This window comes from Balaenoptera borealis (genome assembly GCF_965194805.1).
Source record: "Balaenoptera borealis genome assembly, chromosome: 13".
Lineage (NCBI taxonomy): Eukaryota > Metazoa > Chordata > Mammalia > Artiodactyla > Balaenopteridae > Balaenoptera > Balaenoptera borealis.
Window position 1 is genome coordinate 38,280,621 of NC_138870.1, and position 19,617 is coordinate 38,300,237.

At 41.7% G+C, this 19,617-nt stretch overlaps 1 protein-coding gene and 1 long non-coding RNA gene across 3 annotated transcripts in view; one reads left to right on the plus strand and one right to left on the minus strand.

The window, feature by feature from the left end:
• The first annotated feature begins 2,466 nt into the window (after positions 1 to 2,466).
• The window catches only part of ANO6 (anoctamin 6), a 219,760-nt gene continuing 202,609 nt past the window's right edge, over positions 2,467 to 19,617 (plus strand). Inside the window, exon 1 of one of the 2 annotated variants that reach the window (XM_082349376.1) lies at positions 2,467 to 2,813. In XM_082349376.1, coding sequence (XP_082205502.1) covers positions 2,741 to 2,813 — 73 coding nt within the window. In that variant the 5' untranslated portion in view covers positions 2,467 to 2,740. The remainder of the gene's footprint in view (positions 2,814 to 19,617) is intronic. The other variant, XM_082349377.1, reaches the window with a different exon arrangement.
• LOC309608886 overlaps positions 5,822 to 19,617 on the minus strand; it is a 542,507-nt gene continuing 528,711 nt past the window's right edge. Inside the window, exon 2 of the long non-coding RNA XR_014233149.1 lies at positions 5,822 to 6,123. This is a non-coding gene — a long non-coding RNA (uncharacterized lncRNA). The remainder of the gene's footprint in view (positions 6,124 to 19,617) is intronic.

The following is a 19,617-nucleotide window of genomic DNA, read 5'->3' on the forward strand; positions in this document are numbered from 1 at the left end:
TTTCAGAGTCAAGGGTGTGGTCCTTACCTAGGCCTATTACCTCGATTATTTTTGAAGCATATGTTACTCAGTTGAAAAAAAAATAATGCATGAAAGAAGCTGCAGGAAATAAAATAGATTAAATGGAAGAATGGAATTTACTAATAATAGACTTACAGCTAACCAAAGTAAATAATTCATTTCCCTTCTAGCAACAGTCACTTTACATATAAGGCCAGCAATGTTTCTCTGCAACATTTATCAAGCAAGAAAAATGTTAACTGTAAAATCTGTGAAGAATTTCAAATGACACATTGAAACCTGTTGCAAAATCAATCACAAGAGTTTTCCAGCTACTAATTAACCTTGAGCAAAGCCTTAGGCCCTAAGAACCAGACTATTTGATGAAAGAACTGTGGCAGGGAGTTAGTTGGTAAGAATTTTAGAGCTTAGAATTGGCGGGGAGAAAAAAAGTGATTTTTAAAAATGGATTTAGAAATATCTCTGGAAGTGGTTTACAAAGTGGCTAAGAACACAAATTGTGGAATAAGCTGCTTGGGTTTGAATCCCAGCTCAGTCACTTACTCCCTGTGTGATTTTGGACAAGTTATTCAATTGCTCTGCGCCTGAGTGAGTGGTAACAACTCGTAGGGTCATTATGAGGATTAAATGACTGAATGTAAAACATTTAGAACTGTGCCTAGTACATAAAAAGTACCATATGCATTTGTTAAATGAAAATTGTGACTATTAATCATGTAACCAAAATACCTCTGGAATTTCTATTTTAGTAGGTCCCATAAGCTTGGGGAAAGAGTTCACTAAAAGAAAACAATCTTTTCTCCTTCTCATTTTTTTTTTTAATTAATTAATTAATTAATTTATTTATGGCTGTGTTGGGTCTTCGTTTCTGTGCGAGGGCTTTCTCTAGTTGCGGCAAGTGGGGGCCACTCCTCATCGCGGTGCACGGGCCCCTCACTGTCGTGGCCTCTCTTGTTGCGGAGCACAGGCTCCAGACGCGCAGGCTCAGTAGCTGTGGCTCACGGGCCTAGTTGCTCCGCGGCATGTGGGATCCTCCCAAACCAGGGCTCGAACCCGTGTCCCCTGCATTGGCAGGCAGATTCTCAACCACTGCGCCACCAGGGAAGCCCATCTCCTTCTCATTTTTTTTTCTTCTTCATCCTCCCATCTTTTTTTCCCACCCTCCTATCTTTTTTTCCCACCCTCCTATCTTCAGAGTACTGTATTGGTTTCTCTTTATATTAAAAATAATTTTTTCCCAAAAGTTTCCTTAAGAAGTAAGTATGTTTCCCGGATATTTTCTTAAAAGTAATTTCCTCATGTCTTATCATGCATATTCATAGCGGTTTTCCCACTCCCACTTACAGTTGATCTGTTTTATTTCTTTCATATGAAAACATCAGAAGTAAGTATATAGGAGAATAAAATGCACAGTAGATTTAGTGTTATCTGAATATTTATTCTAATTATCATAACAATTCTGGATTAAGTGGAAAAAATATAAAAAGTTTCAGTAAGTGTTAGGGGAACAATGAATATAACAAGAATTACAAATACACCTTCTAGGCCTTTTGAGAAGTCAAAATGGACCCATCTGAATTCACCAGCTTCTTTGAAAAAAGTTCTGCGGATGCACAATTCCAGGAGGCCGCAGTTCAAACTACCCCATGTATCTTAAAAGCAGAAATCCCTTTGTATTTGTGTTACTGTTCCCTCTGGCCTCCAGCATTGCGTTTTTATACTCTCTGCCTCAACTTTATTTCAGTACTTTGTTTCCTCTGGTTCTGATGGTTTTTCACAGTGCTTTATAAGAGTTTATACCTAACCCATAGCGGAGGTCTCCACTTCCTTTGCCTTTGCGACACTGAGGATGAAGTTTTCAAGGTCCCCATATGCTGCACGCTCGGTGATCATCTTCCGACCACTCCCTGTGCGCGCTCCTGCGGGCGGGGGTAGGTGGCGCTTCTCCAGCCTCCTAACCTCACTTGAGGCGGAAATCCTCCTGCCTTTGTGAACGTGTTTCTTTAGATCTCGCTCTCTTGGTCTTTTTTCTGTTGTTTCTCATCTACGAGTTTGACCTTCTCTGTAATTGCCCCCTCCCCATTCCCCTACAGCATACACGTTCCCCCACTTGGAGTCAGAGTAACTGATACTTTAACATCCTCCACTGGCCCCACTTCGTCTTTAAACACCATGCAAACGCGCTCTCCTTCAGGGTCCTGCCTGGGAGCTCCAGCAGCATTTCCCCCCTCTCTGGTAACAGATGTCAAAGAGAGCGAGGCCCCGGACGTGCCCATATATGACCTTGGAACAGAAAGCTGCCTCGTTTGCAGGCAACGTTCGGGGGAACCCTGTCCACTCCCACCCTCGCCTCCCCCTTCGGCGAGTTCACTCGCGTGCACTACGCGGGCGCCGGCTACTCCCTCTCTTCTCCCGACTTCCTTCGGAGAGCCTCACAAACCGGGGGAAGTTCAATCATTCCTCAGCGAGCCTCGGCGCTCACTGGGCATGCTCAGTGGCCGGGCCCGGCTCCGGTGGCCAGAGGCTGCTTTGGGCTCGGGTCGGCGGCTGCTTGGGCTCGGCTTCCCCGAGCGCGGGCTGAGCACAGCGGCCCCTGAGCCGGGAGCGAGACGCGCCCCGCCGTCCCCGCCCAGGCGCCGGCCCCGCCAGAGCGCCGTCGTTCCGGACCCCGAAAGCCCCCAACTTCGCGCCAAGTTCCGAGCCGCCTCCGGTGGGAGCCATGCAAATGATGACCAGGGACGTTCTGCTAGAAATGGAGCTGGAGGAGGACGACGACGACGATGGGGATATCGGTGAGCCGCGGGTTCCGGGGGTGGGTCGGCGCGGGGCCCCGCGTCCGCTCCCGAAAGCCCGAGGCAAAGCGGGAGAAGTCGGGGACTGCGCGTGGGCGCCGCATACTCGAGAATGGAAGCTGGCGGGTACCCTCGGCCGCTCGGAGGAGCTCGGGTGCGGGGGGCCGTGGTGGTGGTGGTGGTGGGGGGGGGAAAGCCCGCGCCGCCCACCCCGGGCCGCAGTGCGGCTGCCTCGCGCCGCAGAACGTCGGGCGAGCGGGCGGCCCCCGGGAAGGCCGGGGAGGCGCGGGGTAAGCGCGGGTCCCTAGGTCAGTTTCCGGACGGGCGAGGGACGCGGCCCCTGAATAGTCACGGTAGCTACGGGGACGCCCCCGAGCGCGGAAGTCTTGACTCAGAACAACAACTTTTGGGTCATTTTCTCCGGCTCGAACCGGCGCGGGCGGCGAGCCCGTGGGCGGGGTTCGGGGAGCGCGCCCGGGTTGGGAGAGCAGGCGTGTGACCCGCCTGAATCCTCCTTGAGGTGAAAGCAGGCGCGCGGCTGTGGGACGGAGGGTTGGGCCTGGGTGGGGCGGCCCGGGAACTATCTGTGGCCGCCGGGCGCGGGCCGGGATCCTTTTTCCATCCGCAGCGCCCGCGGGGGAACGGATGGGAGGAGGAAGCCCTTAGGCTGGGTGGACCGCAAGGCATTTCCTACCCGTCCAGAGGGCCCCGGTGCCCCATTTCTGGTTAAGAGTGCTTAGAAAGAGTGGACAGAACGGAGGGAGAGCTGTTTAAGAGTTACAAACGGAGTGGGAGGAGGTGAGGAAGGCGAAAGCAATTGGAGCAGTGGGGAGAAAATCTGGTCCCTAAAGAGAACACTGTCAGGGAATGATGGCATATTGGGTCCGTCCGGAAGACGGGCAGTTAAATTACCAGGCCGACTCCGACTCAGTTTCCTGGACGCCAAATCAGTTTAAAAAACGTAACAGTTCCTGCTCTTGTACTAATACTTTTCTCTAATATATGCTTCTCTAATACATTCTTCTCTAATAATTTTATTAGTAACTTAATTTTAGGAGATTGATGTGGTTTTTCGTTCACGTTTTAGGTTCTGCTCATTTATTTATTTTTCTGGTTTTTCCAGCTCTATTGAGATATAATTGGCATATAACAATGTGTAAGTTTAAGATGTACAACGTCCTGATTTGATACATTTATAAGTTGCAAAATGATTACCACCATAGAGTTAGCTAACACCTCTGCAACGTCACTTAACTACCATTTGTTTTTTGTGGCGAGAACATTTAAGATCTTCTCTCAAAGCATAAGATACAGTATTATGAACTCTAATCACTATGCTGTAAATAGATCCCTGGAACTTATTCATCTTCTAACTGGAAGTGTAACCTTTGACCCGTATCTCCTCACCTCCCCGCCCCCAACATTCTACTGTTTCTGTGAGTTCACCTTTTTTGTATTTCGCATATAAGTGATATCATACAGTATTTGTCTTTCTCTGCCTTATTTCACTTAACATAATGCCCTCAAGTTCCATTTGCGTTGTTGCAAATGACAGGATTTCCTTCTTTCTCATGGCTGAATAATATTCCATTACATATATATATAATATATATATATATGACACATCATCTCTGTCCATTCATCTGTAGACAATTAACGTCTTTCCATAGCTTGGCTATTGTAGGCACTGCTCATTTAAATCCAAAAACAAATTTAATAGAAGGGATTATACTCCATGGTTTAGCATTACCTTTCATTCACTTGAGAACAATTTATTAAGTGTCCATTCTTATGGAGGGAGCAAATAGTAATATTCTTTTTTATAGGAGAGAAAACTGAAGCTCACAGGTTCATCTGCCTAGCTTCTCACACAGCTTATTAAGATTCAAACCCAGGTTTTCTGACTTGCGAGACCTCTGCGTACTGATGCCCTTTTCAGCGGGTCACTCCAGCTGTCAGATAATATATAATGCTACTATTTAGCAGGCTGTGGTAGTAAATCATGATTGCATACAATATAAATCATAGGAACAAACTTTAAAAAGTTATAATAAAATTAGCACGGTCTGTTTCATAGGAAAACACTTATCTGTTATGGTGAGGTGTCACTATTTACACTGACAGTTTTAAATAAATAAGGGTAAAAACCCAAATGGAAATTGAAGTAAGCAAGAGACTCTGAGCTTTGTTCCAGCCTGCCATCAGTAGATCTCAATTTAGAAAGAAAACTAACTTGGGCTAGTTTGTATTGACCTGATAGTTGTATCAAGTCGAACAGTGTAGATATATTTAAGAAAAAGTTAAATATCTCTACTCTTCTTTCATCCCACCCTCCATAGTCTACTGAAATTAATATTTTAGTGTATATAGGGGTCAAGTCAACATACTTTATGTTAGTCAACAAATATCAGGTCTCAGCAATTTGGGGTTGTTATACAAATTTAATGTGGGTTGCAGTGATTTATATCAAGAGATGTTTACCATGCCAATGGAAAGTTTATGTCATTGAAAAATAATAAGCCTTTTTGGATGTCACCAGAAGTAGGCTGATGGTATACAGCCTTTTATCAAATAATTATAAAACTATGGAAGGGGAGACTCTGGTGAAATGAAGATTATAATTTTAACCTCTGCCTCTAGTTTTGTAATGCAGGGCTGTGTTCAAGCTATTGACTAACATATTTCTCCTAGTACTTGATTGTCACAACTAATAGTTGTATAATAATTAAAAACCCACTCAGGTACTGAAGATTTCTATGAAATATCTCTATAGTTATTAACTTTATAATTCAGAGCAGGAGAGTTATTTTGACATAAGTTCTTGGGTAAGACATCTATGATCAATTAATTTGCAAGAGGCAAAAAGAAAAACTATTTAAGCTAGATGTGGTCCCTGGTTACATCATAGAAATGTTTTACATATATAAATGGAAGTGTGCCCTCTAGTAGACTGGGATTTGGGCTGCTTTTTTTTTTTTTTTTTTTTAAACCTATGGGTTTCTGCTTACTTTTTTTTTTTTTTGATTTATTTATTTATTGATTGATTGATTGCTATGTTGGGTCTTCGTTTCTGTGCTAGGGCTTTCTCTAGTTTCGGCAAGCGGGGGCCACTCTTCATCGCGGTGCGCGGGCCTCTCACTCTCGTGGCCTTTCTTGTTGCGGAGCACAGGCTCCAGACGCGCAGGCTCAGTAGTTGTGGCTCATGGGCCCATTTGCTCCGCGGCATGTGGGATCTTCCCAGACCAGGGCTCGAACCCGTGTCCCCTGCATTAGCAGGCAGATTCTCAACCACTGCACCACCAGGGAAGCCCTCTGCTTACTTTTGAAGCACGTTTAGTGCTTTAAGTGTGAGGATTGCTTCCTTGTTTGGCATTAACTAATCTAGAGAATCAAAGATGGTAAATCTCACTATGATGTCCTTTCCATATTTGCTTTACTCATGACCACTAGAAATTGTGCCCAAAGGTTTGTGAAAGAGGCAGCCTATTGGCATGAGAGCATTTGTGCAAAAGGCCACTTATTTTCTAAATCAGCTCCAACAACCAACCACAGGTGTTATCTTGAGGCAGTGGTGGTAGGAAGTATTTGGCTCATGGCCTTTATTGCACTGGTGCTGGTGGAGATCACACGTTGAGGCAGGTTCTGTGCACCTGGTGTGCAGAAGAGTGTCTTTAGCTGCCTTGCTTCCAGAAACACCTCCCCACACACACACACCCTGCCACCTCATTAATCAGTAAATTGAATTTAACATCTCTTCTTGACGTAGAAAGTGATAGAAATAATTTTTATAGCCAGAATGTAGATATTTAGTATGCTGTTTTGTTTCTTGCATTTCCGTTGTTCAGACTTCACTGAGGGAAGAAAAGTGTTCTCAAAAAAGAAGGGAGTTATCAGGAACACTTCAGATAGTTCAGGCAAAAGGTTTTTTGTTTAGATGGTTGGTTGTGTCAACTGAAAAAAAAAAGTACAACCTAAGAGTTGAGAATTATGTTTAGTTTGGGGACCTACTGAGGACTATAGCCTGGGATAACAGCCTCTCAGGTAGCTTTGAGGAACTGTTTCAAAGAGGTAAGGGAGAGGCCAGGATATATAAGAGTTTTTTGCTGGGGGAAAACAAACAAACAAACAAAAACAAAAAAACACATAGTTGAACATCAGAAGATTACTGCTAATCAAAAAACAGACATCTCAAGTTAAAGATTTTAGTGCTTTTCTATGTACGGGAAAATGCAAGAGTCTGGGCTTATTGAAATCATTCCTTTAATATTCATCTTAACTATCTAGGGCCAGTATCCTGTTTTTCTCCATCGTGAATTCCCTTCAGGGGGCATCATGGGGTAGCTGCAGTGGTTGATGGGTTTATGGCAGCAACATCTTCATTTACTGAAATGGCCGGTGACATTTTTTGACCACTTTGGATTCCCAGTCTGTTTATGGTAGAGTTTACTCTCTGATCCCCACAGCTAATGGTCCTGCCATTGGGGTGGGGGATGGGTGGGAAGAGGCCCATTATCTCTAAGGGATAATGATCCAGCTCTACCTCCCAAGTGTCTTTGTTGCTTCCCCTTTCACTGTCGCATTCTTATATAGACTTATCTTCCTGCACTATCTCTATCCCCTCACTACAAACTTTATGTTTAATCACTTGCAAATCTGACCCTAGCATCAGTTTTGCTTTGTCATCATTAATTGAGCAAGCCTGTGCTAGTTGTAGGATTAGGTGTTGAGCTGGGTGTTGGGAGGCAAAAAATGAGTAAGTTGCATGCTTTGGCTGTGGAGAGGTGGGTTCCGTGGAACCAGCCATTTGCAGTAAGTGCTGTTATTGAGGTACATACACAGCCGTGGAGGAGGACGGGAGACCGCTGCACAGAAGGGATTGTTGGGCCAGGTGCTGAAGAAGCAGGCAGGCATAAAGGGCAGGAGGAGAGTCTGGAGTTTCAAGTATTGCCTATGGTGGAAGGGAGCAGTCACGAGGCTGGGAAGGCAGGGGGGTGTGGCACCATGAAGAATCCTCCAAACGTTTTTAAGGGTTTTGGATTTTACCCTGTAGGTGATTTGGAGCTCCAGAAAGGTTATAAGGAAAGGAGTGATAGAATCAAATTTGCTTTTGGAAAGATCTCCCTGGCAGTGCATTGGGAAATGGGTTGGAGAGGGGAGATGCTTGAGGTAAGCCTTTCTGGTCGTCAGGTTCAGAAATGGCCTGCAGTGGCCATGAGAAGAGAGAGGAGTGGGTCTGAGAGCTTATGAACGAGGCAGCATCTCTAAGGTCTTGGAGACCGAATGTGTCCAGCAAGCAGAGAGGAGCCTGGGATGACTCTTGGACTTGAGAACAGTGGCAGGTGGAGGAGAACAGATGTGCAGGAGGGGAGAATTTTGTATTGTTCCAACAAGCCTTACATTCTTCTCCTCTGCTTTAGCTCAGACCATTCCCCTTCCCAATAATACTAGACTCTCCTTCTCTTTCTCAGCAGCTCTCTCTCCTTCTAAACCCGTCACAATCCCAGGAAGCTGTTGTTGTTCCCTCTAGCCCAAAGCACCCACCAATGAATGCTCATACTCCTTATTTTTCTGTTCCATGCAATTAGCATTCACCTTGTATTTTTGCTGTTCACTATCTTTGCATTAATTAATCCTCCCAACTAGAATGTAAATTTCTTGGGGACTGAGACTAGGTCATGCAAAATATCCCAAATGTTGTGGACATTCCATTACTATAATTTAAGAAAATTCTCACTTCCTCACCCTCTAAAATGAAAGCTTCTCAAAGGCAGCTGTTTTGTGTACTTTCTGTTCTAAGCTAGGTCCCTTGTGCTTGGAATGGTGCTTGATATTCAGTGGAAGCCAAGCAAATCATTGTTGAAAGAAAGAATAAATGAATTACTTTGAATAATTAAACAAATTAATTAAATTATTCAATTAAGTAAATTTATTTAATTAAATAAATGAATAATAAACATAATGCTTAGTGGTTTTTATGGCCCTCATGGAGTTCTCTTCTTTGGCACCTGGAGATGCCCACAGTCATCTGCTATAAAAACGTTGATTGTACATACTCTTCCAGGAACTCTTCTAGGTTCTGTGGTCCCTGACCTCTGGTACCTCACTATCTAGGAAGGAGACAGATATGTGAATAGATAATTGCAGTCATCTGTGATTAATGCTGTACTGTAATCAAGATGTGTACCAGGCTCAGTGGTGGTACCAAGGATAAAACATGTACCCTTGCTTAGGGGAATCCAGGATGGCTCTACAGAGGCGGTGCCTGTGCCAGCCCTGGAGGAATAACCAGATAGGTGAGGGAAGGAGCTAGAACAGTAGAGTGTCCTGAGCATTCCTAATGTTCCCTGATTTCTCAACAAATCACTCTTGATGCTGCCCTTGCCTTATTTGCTATGACAAGTGGCTCATACGTATATGGGGGTGTGTGTGTGTGTGTGTGTGTGTGTGTGTGTGTGTGTGTGTGTGTATTTATGTATGTATATGTATATATTCTTTACCAGGGTATGACAGCTAAAAAGCAAAACAAAGCAAACTATTCTTAAAGTCATTCTCTTTGAACATAGTCTTACCCTGTTGCATAAACCTTCTGCTATTTTCAGTTTCAAATCCACACTCACAATTTATGTTCCATGTTCTAACTCTCAAGTCAAATAATTGCTTTCCAAAAGGTTCCCCAGTCTCGTCTTACAAGTCTCATTGTTCTTTGGATCTGACACAAACAGAGCTCTAAAGAAGAGTTCTACACACACACCCCCCACTCCTTTTTTTTCTCAAGGGGTTGTAACAGTCACGTAAGTTGATTGCTGTACATTTGTTTTTTTTCCTCTTAGAAACCAAGAAATTTAGACTAAAAGCTCCTGTGAAGATTTCCCTCAGAGATATTATTTAAATTCTGACATTCTTGGGGGAAGATTATAATATACTGTTAAGAATTCCACAGTCAGGCTTTAAGTTAAAGGGTGGTCTTGAACTCTCAAAGCGTTATTTGTAGCAGGTTAGATTAAAATCATTGTATTTTATAGAAGTTTCCACTCTAGCTAATACTTTAGGTTTTCTTATGTTATCATACGTATCAGTTTGTGTTTTGTATGCCAGTCAATTCAGTAAATCTTAACAAAACGTATAGTCTTAGAGGGAGAAGTGCTATCTCGTTTCCCTTTGTACGCTACAGCCTACGTATCGTAATGCTTTTCACATAGTCCCAAACATTTGTTAAGGGATTGTTTTTTAGATTGTAATGGGAAGCTTTGTTTGCTATAAGATTTAAGCTGCTTCATCTGCTTTTGATACAAATCATTCAGGGCTGGGTCTGTGCAAAAATCACGATTTTTAGAACAGAAAAACATCATTTCCAGTCACCTTCAACCAAGGAAACGTACTTCTTGACTGATTGGTAACTCATATGTAAATGTAGAGATTGTGAGAATTTAATACAGTCAAGTGATTGTCTTATGTCATTATTGCTTTTCCTTTAGTTTTGTCTTGCTTTTTTAAAGGCAACTAAAATTATTTAGCAGCCATCCCAAGGAGCAGCCAGTTTAAAGAATACTAGGTGAAAATGTCAACAATAGAATATTTTGGACATGTACCAAAGAGCAATCCAAATACTATTCAGCCCCAAATCAGATAGAACGTTTGCACAGAAGACAAGTTGAAGGGTTAATAGGCAACTTTCTCTGCCGTGGTATTATTACTGCCCTGGCTACATGTCTGAATACTAATTGAAAGAACTTGCTGCAGTAAGTTATTCATCAGCCAAAAATACAAATGAAAGAAAATATATTCTTTTGTGAAGTCCAGATGTTGCTTTTATATTTAATGCTTTCAGTCTAAGACATTGAAACTCTACTATTTCCTACATTATTTAAAAATACAAATACTTGAAATTGGGGGAAGAAAGGATATTAGTCATTAAAATTCTCTTTTCTATAATTTTTATTTTAACTTTGGCAGAATTTTAGCCAAAGGTCAAAGTCTTGTAAATAGATGTTCTTTCACGAAGTACAATTATGCAAATTACAGGCTTGTTTATAAAGCTTGTTTTATATAAACTAAGATTGTGTTTACATAATTGATTTTTTTATGATTCTTCAGACATTCTATCTAGACGTTTGAAAAATAGTCTTTGGCTTTGCACAGACAGGATGATGGTTAGATTTTTCTTGTGGCATCCCATAGACACAGACTTAAGCATTTAAAAAAATATTTTTCTGATTTCTGCAAAGTTTTTAAGAAAAATTATTCCCCACTAAATTTTAAACAAAAATAATACACCCTCCCCACGTATAAAACTCAGACCCTTAACATTATTTTCAGTGTTTTATTATAATTTATATTATGATTTTAAACAATTGCATTCATTTGTTGTATCATTTTATTTCCTTCTACTGTTACTTATTAAACAATTCCTGAATGCTCAATCTGTGTAAAACATAAGATACTTTTTTCTAAACAAACAAAAGAAAAACCAACAAATAAAACCCACCTTTGTTTCTAAGTAATACAAATAGTGAAGAAACAGTGTAAGCTCACTGATCTTAGATGCTACTTAGGGAAAGTAGATTTTAAAGACTGAGCTTCTTGGTTTCTTTGGGGAAAGTTAATCCCTAAAGAGGACATTTAAAAAAAAAAAAAAAAGGAAGAAAGAGCCTGTGAAGGCTGTGGTGATGCAGAGCCATGAGGAGGGAAGGAGACAGGCCTGCAGTCGGAAGACTTGAATTAGCGCTTGGCTTTGGCACCTAGAATCTATCACCTGGGGCAAGTTTCTCGGCTTCTCAGCCTGTCTTTTCAGCCCTGTGGGGTTGCTAGGAGGATGCAAGGAGGCATGTACAATGGCGGGTGTGGGGCCTTTTCACTCACACTACCTGAGTGGCAGTTACAGTATCACCATCATAATGAATTTTTTTATTTAAAAGCAGTCATGGGAACTGCTGCTCTTTTTTTTTTTTTTTTTTAACATCTTTATTGGAGTATAATTGCTTTACAATAGTGTGTTAGCTTCTGCTGTATAACAAAGTGAATCAGCTATACATATGGAACTGTTACTCTTAACCTCAGAGAGCTCTAAGTCCTTGCCTGGTTTTGTGTTGCTCTGTGTCATATTATGCATGCAGGAACTGTCCACTAAGTGTCAGGTTAAGGGTGATCATGACCGTGGCTGTGCTGCAGACACATGTACTTAAATATAAAAGAGCTGAAGAACAGCATGTGGTTTCTGCAAAGAGATAATTACTGAGTGTGCTTTCCTGTACTCTTACTGATCTTCTGACAGAATGACAGTGTTATTCAGATTCCAGGAAACCTATTTCAGGGGGAATCTCTTTCAGGGAATCTTAGCAGAAGGTTCCAACAGCTGACACTTGGCTCCCAATAAATGGCTCATAAATGTAGGGATTGTATTTCCATTGGTAGCACATGTGGCTTATCCCATCCTGCCAATCGCTGTCAGGCTGTTCTTACCAAGTATGTATGCCCCCATGTGCCACCATGTAATTGAATGCATAAGAAGTGAGGAAGAAGACTTTTTTAAAGTAAGAAGTGAATAGCTTTTATTACAAAGTGAGCCTTTAGAATATCACAGGAGAACTGGGGAGAGAACGATTGATGATGAGATTCTCCATTGTCACTACTGAATTGTGGAAACATGGAGGATCATTCAGAGTGTTCACCATTCAGTGGAGGGAGGGAAGTCACAAGGCAGTGAAGGGAGATTGTTGACCTGATGTTAAAAACCTTTGACTTGACTTGGACATCCTTCCCACCACCCCTTTCCCAATTTTTGATCATCGTATATATGCAGGCACTGTCAGCCTTGGCCGCTCATTCTCTTAATGTCTTCTAGAATTGGAGATTATCCTGCCTCTCTCAGAGGGGACCTTCTCAGTCCCTTGTTGCCTCGGCATACTCAAACCCCGCTCTCAGAGGGCTGGGGGATGGATGCCTTGGGAATCGACATCCGCTTGGATCTGGAGGGAAGAAGGAGAGACGAGGCCCCAGGGATCCCCACCCCCCCAACAAAGCCCTGGATAAGTGTAGGTATAAGTGTAGGTAGGGATCAGGTGAAAGTGATCTTTTCTTGAGGTTTGGATTTGCGGATGAAAACCTGAATTTCATTAGAGGTACTTATACTGGAGGCAAAAGAAAAGGATGACTCTTTCCTGAGTTGGAAGATCATTTCCACCGTCTGTTACAGACAGCCTCACCTTGGCCAAGGATGTGCACCTGCGTCCTGTTGGACTACGAATATCTGTGGTGAGGGAGAAAGGGGCCACTCTGCTGGTCTGTGGTCCTTTTTATTTATCCACATCAGCTCCTTCTCCTCAGTTGAGTCTGTTATCTTGCCTCTGTCTCAGTACTTTTGTCAGACACTTAGCCTGGGTCTGCAGAGGTGGAGGCCACCACTACTTAAACTTATGTTTTAGACAGATATAAGTTCAAATTCTAGTCCAGACATTCACTAATTGTGTGATCTTGAGTGATTAACATAACTTTCTCCTCCTCTGTAAAATGAAGCTAATATTAGAACCTACTTCAAGGATGATTGTGTTAAAAATGACGATTTTGAAAAGCCTACTTTGCAGGATTGTGGTGCCTGATACACTAAAAGCCCTCCATAATTATGAGCTAATGTTAGTATTATAGATAGCTGCTTTTACCTATATTTTAACTCAGATGTAGCTCTTTTGCTTTTTATTAGCAATTTTACCATTCTTCCACTTATATAGGTCATTGTCATTATTTGTCTTTTTCATTAAACTGTGAGCATCTTGAGGCTATCATCTCAGTGAGCAGCTTAATGCCTGGCACAGCATAGGTGATCAATACAATTTTGTTGAATGAATGAGTAGATGAATGAAAGATATTGATTATTGAAGAGCTATGTGGTATGATTGGAAAGGTAGGCCTTTGGATACAGATCAGCCCTTGGACAGGTTCATAAAGCTTTGGAGCCTTGGTTTCCATATTAGAAAAGTGTAGTAGAGATAATAATACAGAAAGGGTAATGATACTTAACAGAATTGTTATAAAGTTTAAAATTAACATATAAAAGGATGAGGGACAGTTCCAGGCACATAGTAGGCCAATAAATAATAGTGACAGTCATGATAAAGCAACTAAAAATGGAGAAATGTAAGTGACTGGCGTAACCTAAGTTGGATTTTCCAGTAGATGGATTTCTCAATAGAATTGTATCATCCCTTTGAATGTATATAATTTTAGTAAGAAAGGTAACAGAATATAAGATAAAGATTCATAATGAAATTTAAATGATACTTTGATAGCCTTTACACTAAAGAAAATGTGTGAGAAATAGGAGCATTTCTTAATCTAGCAAATTTAAGATTTTGAAAGTATCTTTTATCGGGGTCTAAAGGGTAAGGTTGATATTGATCATGTGAACTTTTAATGAAATAAACTTTTAATAAAATATGTAGTTTTAAATATGTAATTTTGCTTATCATGTGAATGGTCAGTTATTTTAAATGGGAAAATTCTAAAGTATTTAATTTGCCTACAAGACTAAAATGTCTGTTCATTGAGTTTTATTGAAAAGTTTGAAGTCAAGTAAAACCTGTTAAAAGAGACGGATGTGATACGGATCAAAATGATAAAACAGAAGACATGAACACGCAGAGAAATTTCTACCCTTATGGTTTGAATTGTTTTGAATTTAGTGATATAAAAAAAATAAAATAATCCATACCTAATTTGCAAAATAGGTATATGAAATAATGTTTCTCATTTTGTAAGCTTGAAGTTTGGGAATGATTCAGCCTACATCAGTTTGTTAGAAATTAAACACTGCCAGGCCCCCTCTAGCAGCATCAGACCTAAGAAAAGTTAGACATTCCATTCCGTTTGGGTAGGTGAGAGCAAAAGAAAAGGAAGAAGGCTGTTTTTAATCCCCAAATACAGTAGAGTTTAAGGTTATTTGCTTTATAAGTAAGCCTTTCCTAGAAGTGACTTTTCAATAAAAGCCAGAGTTACATCCTTCAGTTACTGCACTTAGAACTGCAGTCCTTGTTCTCCACTGGGTTTCAGCCTATCCTCCATCCACAAGATGCCAGGTTGTCTCATATTTCCTGCCTCCATTTAAATTTAGGTAGTATTTAGTACTCACTGGGTACATGCTTCTATAACAGGCATATTGCAGCTTACAAATCACAGAGGAGACGTGAACATTTCTAACAGGCCTTGCCATCCACTCTAAGGGTAAGCAACACAGCAAATGGCTTTTGAGCAATGGGGTAATCATGGTTTTCCTGAGGGTTACAGTTGCCTAAACTGTGGCTAGTGGCTTGTTTTATACTCCAAAATACTTACTTTGAAGAGTTCAGTCACCATACTGACTGACTTATTTGGCACACACACAAACATCCCTTTGAAAGCTGATCATGGAATTGCTAGCAGTGGCCTTCATAAATCAGGTCTATTGCTTTTTTATTTTTTTATTTTTTTATTTTTTTTTTTTTAATATTTTATTTATTTATTTATGTATTTTTGGCTGTGTTGGGTCTTCGTTTCTGTGCGAGGGCCTTCTCCAGTTGCAGCAAGTGGGGGCCATTCTTCATCGCAGTGCGCGGGCCTCTCGCTATCGCGGCCTCTCTTGTTGTGGAGCACAGGCTCCAGACGCGCAGGCTCAGTAATTGTGGCTCACAGGCCCAGTTGCTCCACAGCATGTGGGATCTTCCCAGACCAGGGCTCGAACCCGTGTCCCCTGCATTGGCAGGCGGATTCTCAACCACTGCGCCACCAGGGAAGCCCTATTGCTTTTTTAAAAAGTCATGTACATAGAGATTTCATTTAGCTCAGAGCACTGGCTTGATCTCATCTCACAATCTTTATTAATTCAGTAAATATTTTCTGAAGACCTCCTATAGGTCACGTGCTGTTTAAGGTCTGAGGATACAGAACCAGGGAGAGAAGATCGCATCTTCGGTGGAGCTTATATTCTAATAAGTGATCAAATAAAACCCAAAAAATGCATGTGGAAATCCATTCATTTACTTCATGTCTATTTTGCACCTTCTCTGTGCCAGGCATTGTGCTGGGCACTAGGAATTCAATACACAAGACAGAAGAGAAAAAAAAAAAAGGCAGAAGAAACGGCCTCTGCCCTCGATGAGTAGCCATGCTGGCAGGGAAGACAAACATGCCAACCGATCACCAGCAAATTATATTTAAAGATGGTGAAAAAAGAGACAGAACCAGGGTAACACAGCCGAGGACAGAAGTGGGGTGTCTCCAAAGCTGGTTCAGGGGGCTGGGCCCTCCCTGGGGGATGGCTGACAAGTACAGCTGTTATTCTCATAATTCTAAAAATAGCATGGACTTAGACTATAATCTTTAAAAAGCAGGTCTACGAGAAGGCTCAAAATGTACATTAGATTAACGTGTAAATCACCACATGTGTTTTCAGGCTCACAACTTCAGCTGCACTGGGGGAATCCTCCACACAGGAACTTTGTTTGCATTGATTTCAGTAGCTGTTAATGCACCTTGCAAAGGTGAGCAAGTAGCATTATTGCTGTACTGTCGGTTCTGTGCCTCTTTATTCCTTGGTAGATGGGCTAAAATGTTAGCACTGCATTGGAAAGCAGCAAAACTTAGTGGGTCACTCCCAGTTCCTTTCTCTCTTTCTTTATAGCTCAGTGTAGCATAATCTTCTAACTGAAGTTGAAGGAGAAGGTGAGGTTGGGCGCAAGCAATTCTGTGCATTTTCCCTGAGCTGTCAGAGGAGGAGGACGGGGAGATGGGGTAGGTACCTCTTGTTCCCTGTGCTCCACCCTTTCCTCTCCTGACTTGAAAGGGGCGGGGAGCTAACAAGAATGCCTGTTCTAGATTCTCAGCCGGGAACTGGTTCTCTGGTCTTCCTGCCCAAGTTGCTGTGGGGTGTGACTCATTCCTGTTTGGAAGTGACTGACTTTGGCTGAGAGTCATAACCAAGCCCCTGAAGCATGAATCAGAATTTGTGTGATGGTGGAAAAGCCCCACAGAGACTCTGAGGTGCTCCCTCAGGAATTTCTCCCCTTGAGAAATCCTAGTACTAGAGAAGCACTCTCTAAACAATAAGGTCCTACTGTATAGCACAGAGAACTGTATTCAATATCCTATGATAAACCATGGAAAGGAATATAAAAAAAGACTGTATATATATATGTGTAACTGAATCACTTTGCTGTATAGCGGAAATTAATACAACAGTATAAGTAAACTATGCTTCAATAAAAAATATTGAAAAGAAAATAAAAAATAGAGAAACACTCTCTAGAATTCCTTCACTGTGAATAGCCAAGTACCCTGGTATTAGAGTAATATGGAAGATGCAAATTAAAACTTCTTTTGTTTTCAGTTGATAGGGCAGAAAGAAGCAGATGCAAATTGTTTCCATTTACTCTTAAAAAATCCTGTTATTTTTCTGTGTTAGGATCTCTTCATACACGACTGAAATCTAGCAGGCAATATGACTGTATTGTTAAACTTATTGTTATATCCATTACAACTAATTCCTTTCAAACGGAGCCTATTTTCCTTATAAATGCCATTGAGATCAAGTATAAGAGATCCTATCATTAACCCTTTGCCATGCTTTTATCTGAACCCTCCATTCTAGTAATGTTTATTTAGTCCAGTGGTATTTTTTTTTTTAACATGTAAAAGGCATATTTTCCATACTATAAAATGCACAGTTCAATGTTCAGTTTGGTAAATTTTGACAATTCTATAACCACCCACCCAAAATAAGACAGAGGACATTTTCATAGTCCTTTCATTTCAGGCTGTCACCACCCCCTAATCCAGGCAAACACTTAATGACATCTACTACCATAAATTGGTTTCACCTGTTCTTAAACTTCATATAAATGGAATCAGAGAATATAGTCTTTTGTGTAGCTGGCTTCTTAAACTTGGCACAATATTTTTGGGGATTCATCCATGTTGTGGGTATCAATAGCAGTCTAGTATATATATATATTTTTAAAATTATTTATTTATTTTATTTATGGCTGTGTTAGGTCTTCGTTTCTGTGCGAGGGCTTTCTCTAGTTGCGGCAAGTGGGGACCACTCTTCATCGCGGTGCGCGGGCCTTTCACTGTCGCGGCCTCTCTTGTTGGGGAGCACAGGCTCCAGACGCGCAGGCTCAGTAATTGTGGCTCACGGGCCTAGTTGCTCCGCGGCATGTGGGATCTTCCCAGACCAGGGCTTGAACCCGTGTGCCCTGCATTGGCAGGCAGATTCTCAACCACTGCGCCACCAGGGAAGCCCAGTCTAGTATATTTTAACTATACGAATATCTGGAAAAATATTTTGAATTATGTCTTAACATATTACATCTCGGATAAGGAGCAAACTAACAATACTTAACCTTTTAATTCTATTTTTACTCTAAAGTGAAGTACTTTTTGGTCTTAGTTATTTTCGTGCTTTGTAATCTTTTTAGAAGCTCATACAATGCCTTGCCTGTAATAGGAAATTGGCAAATATTTTCTTTAAGTTGGAAGGGAATGTATGAGGAAAATTAACTCATATCTCATTTTATAGAAATTCAGATTTTAATTGCCCTGCTGTGATGTGAAACCAAACAGCACATTCATTCTGGGCACTGGTCTGCTGATGATTTTATTGATGAATATACTTGTCCAGAGTGGACCGTTTGTGGGCTCTTTCCTCCAGTGTAAGGAGTTCAAGTGTAATAATAATTCATTTTTCCAAAAGGTCAGTTCTTACTGATTTTTTTTTTTTTTTTTACTGGTAAAAATATTCTAAACAGATATTATTAGCCTCATTCAGTAATTGAAGAGCTCTGAGAACAAAAACAGTAACAGTGACCTATCCAAAATGAAGGAGCGATTCAGTGTTGGTGCAAGATACTCGATTCCAAAATATTTGTTCTAGCACATGTGTTGCAAGCTCCCAGAGAAGTTATTGACACTGACGTTGGTTTCCCTTAAGAGTGACTCATGATTTCTTGAGCCTGGTTTCCACTATTAGTCATCCCCACTGCTTGGGTTAAAGCAGGCTGTTAGACTCTGCCTGGATTCCAGCCTTCACAGTCCCCCCACCTGGCCCCCACCCCCTTGATTCCCACCTCCTGGCTCAGCCACTCAGCAATCTCTGGAACCAATTCTGACTCCAGGCAAGCAGGATTTTATAATTCAGCATTTAGTATCAGTGCAGCATCAACCTTGTGTTTGTGTTTCGGTTCAGTAAGTTGGCTTGTTCTTTTTTCCCCAGTTGCCTAAATTCTTTTCTCAGAAACATGCCTAGAACGTCAGTAAACCTAGTTCTTCAGGTCCTGTCTTAGTCTCATCAGTGTCTCCTAATAGCTCTCATGCCTGGGAAGTGAAGTCCTTCCTCCCCCCTATGTGGTGCCCCCTGTCCCTTGCCAGGAGCAGACCCTAACCATGGCCTGCCTGTGTCCCCAGATTTAATAACATGAGCTGTACCTCTGTTCCTTTCTTTAGCTGTGCTTTCCGGTGGTACCTTAAATCTTGGACCCTAAATTGCCATCAAGCTGTATTTCTTTTCATTCCATTTCATTAGTCATGCCGTGCTGGCTGCCATAAGTGGGGCTGTGAGTAAGAGTGGGATACAGTTTCCTGCAGTAAGAGATAGGAGACTTAACTTTAGCCTGGCACCTAAGAAGATCAAGTGTTTACTGGAATGTGGGCAAACCACCTCCTGGGCAAGGAGGAAATCTGCGCCTGGCAGTAAACAGTTCTATTCAAAAGCAGTTCCCCAGTGCTGGGGAGGGACCTAGTTGAGCATCGGGGTAACTGAACCAAGCTGGTACTCAGCTGG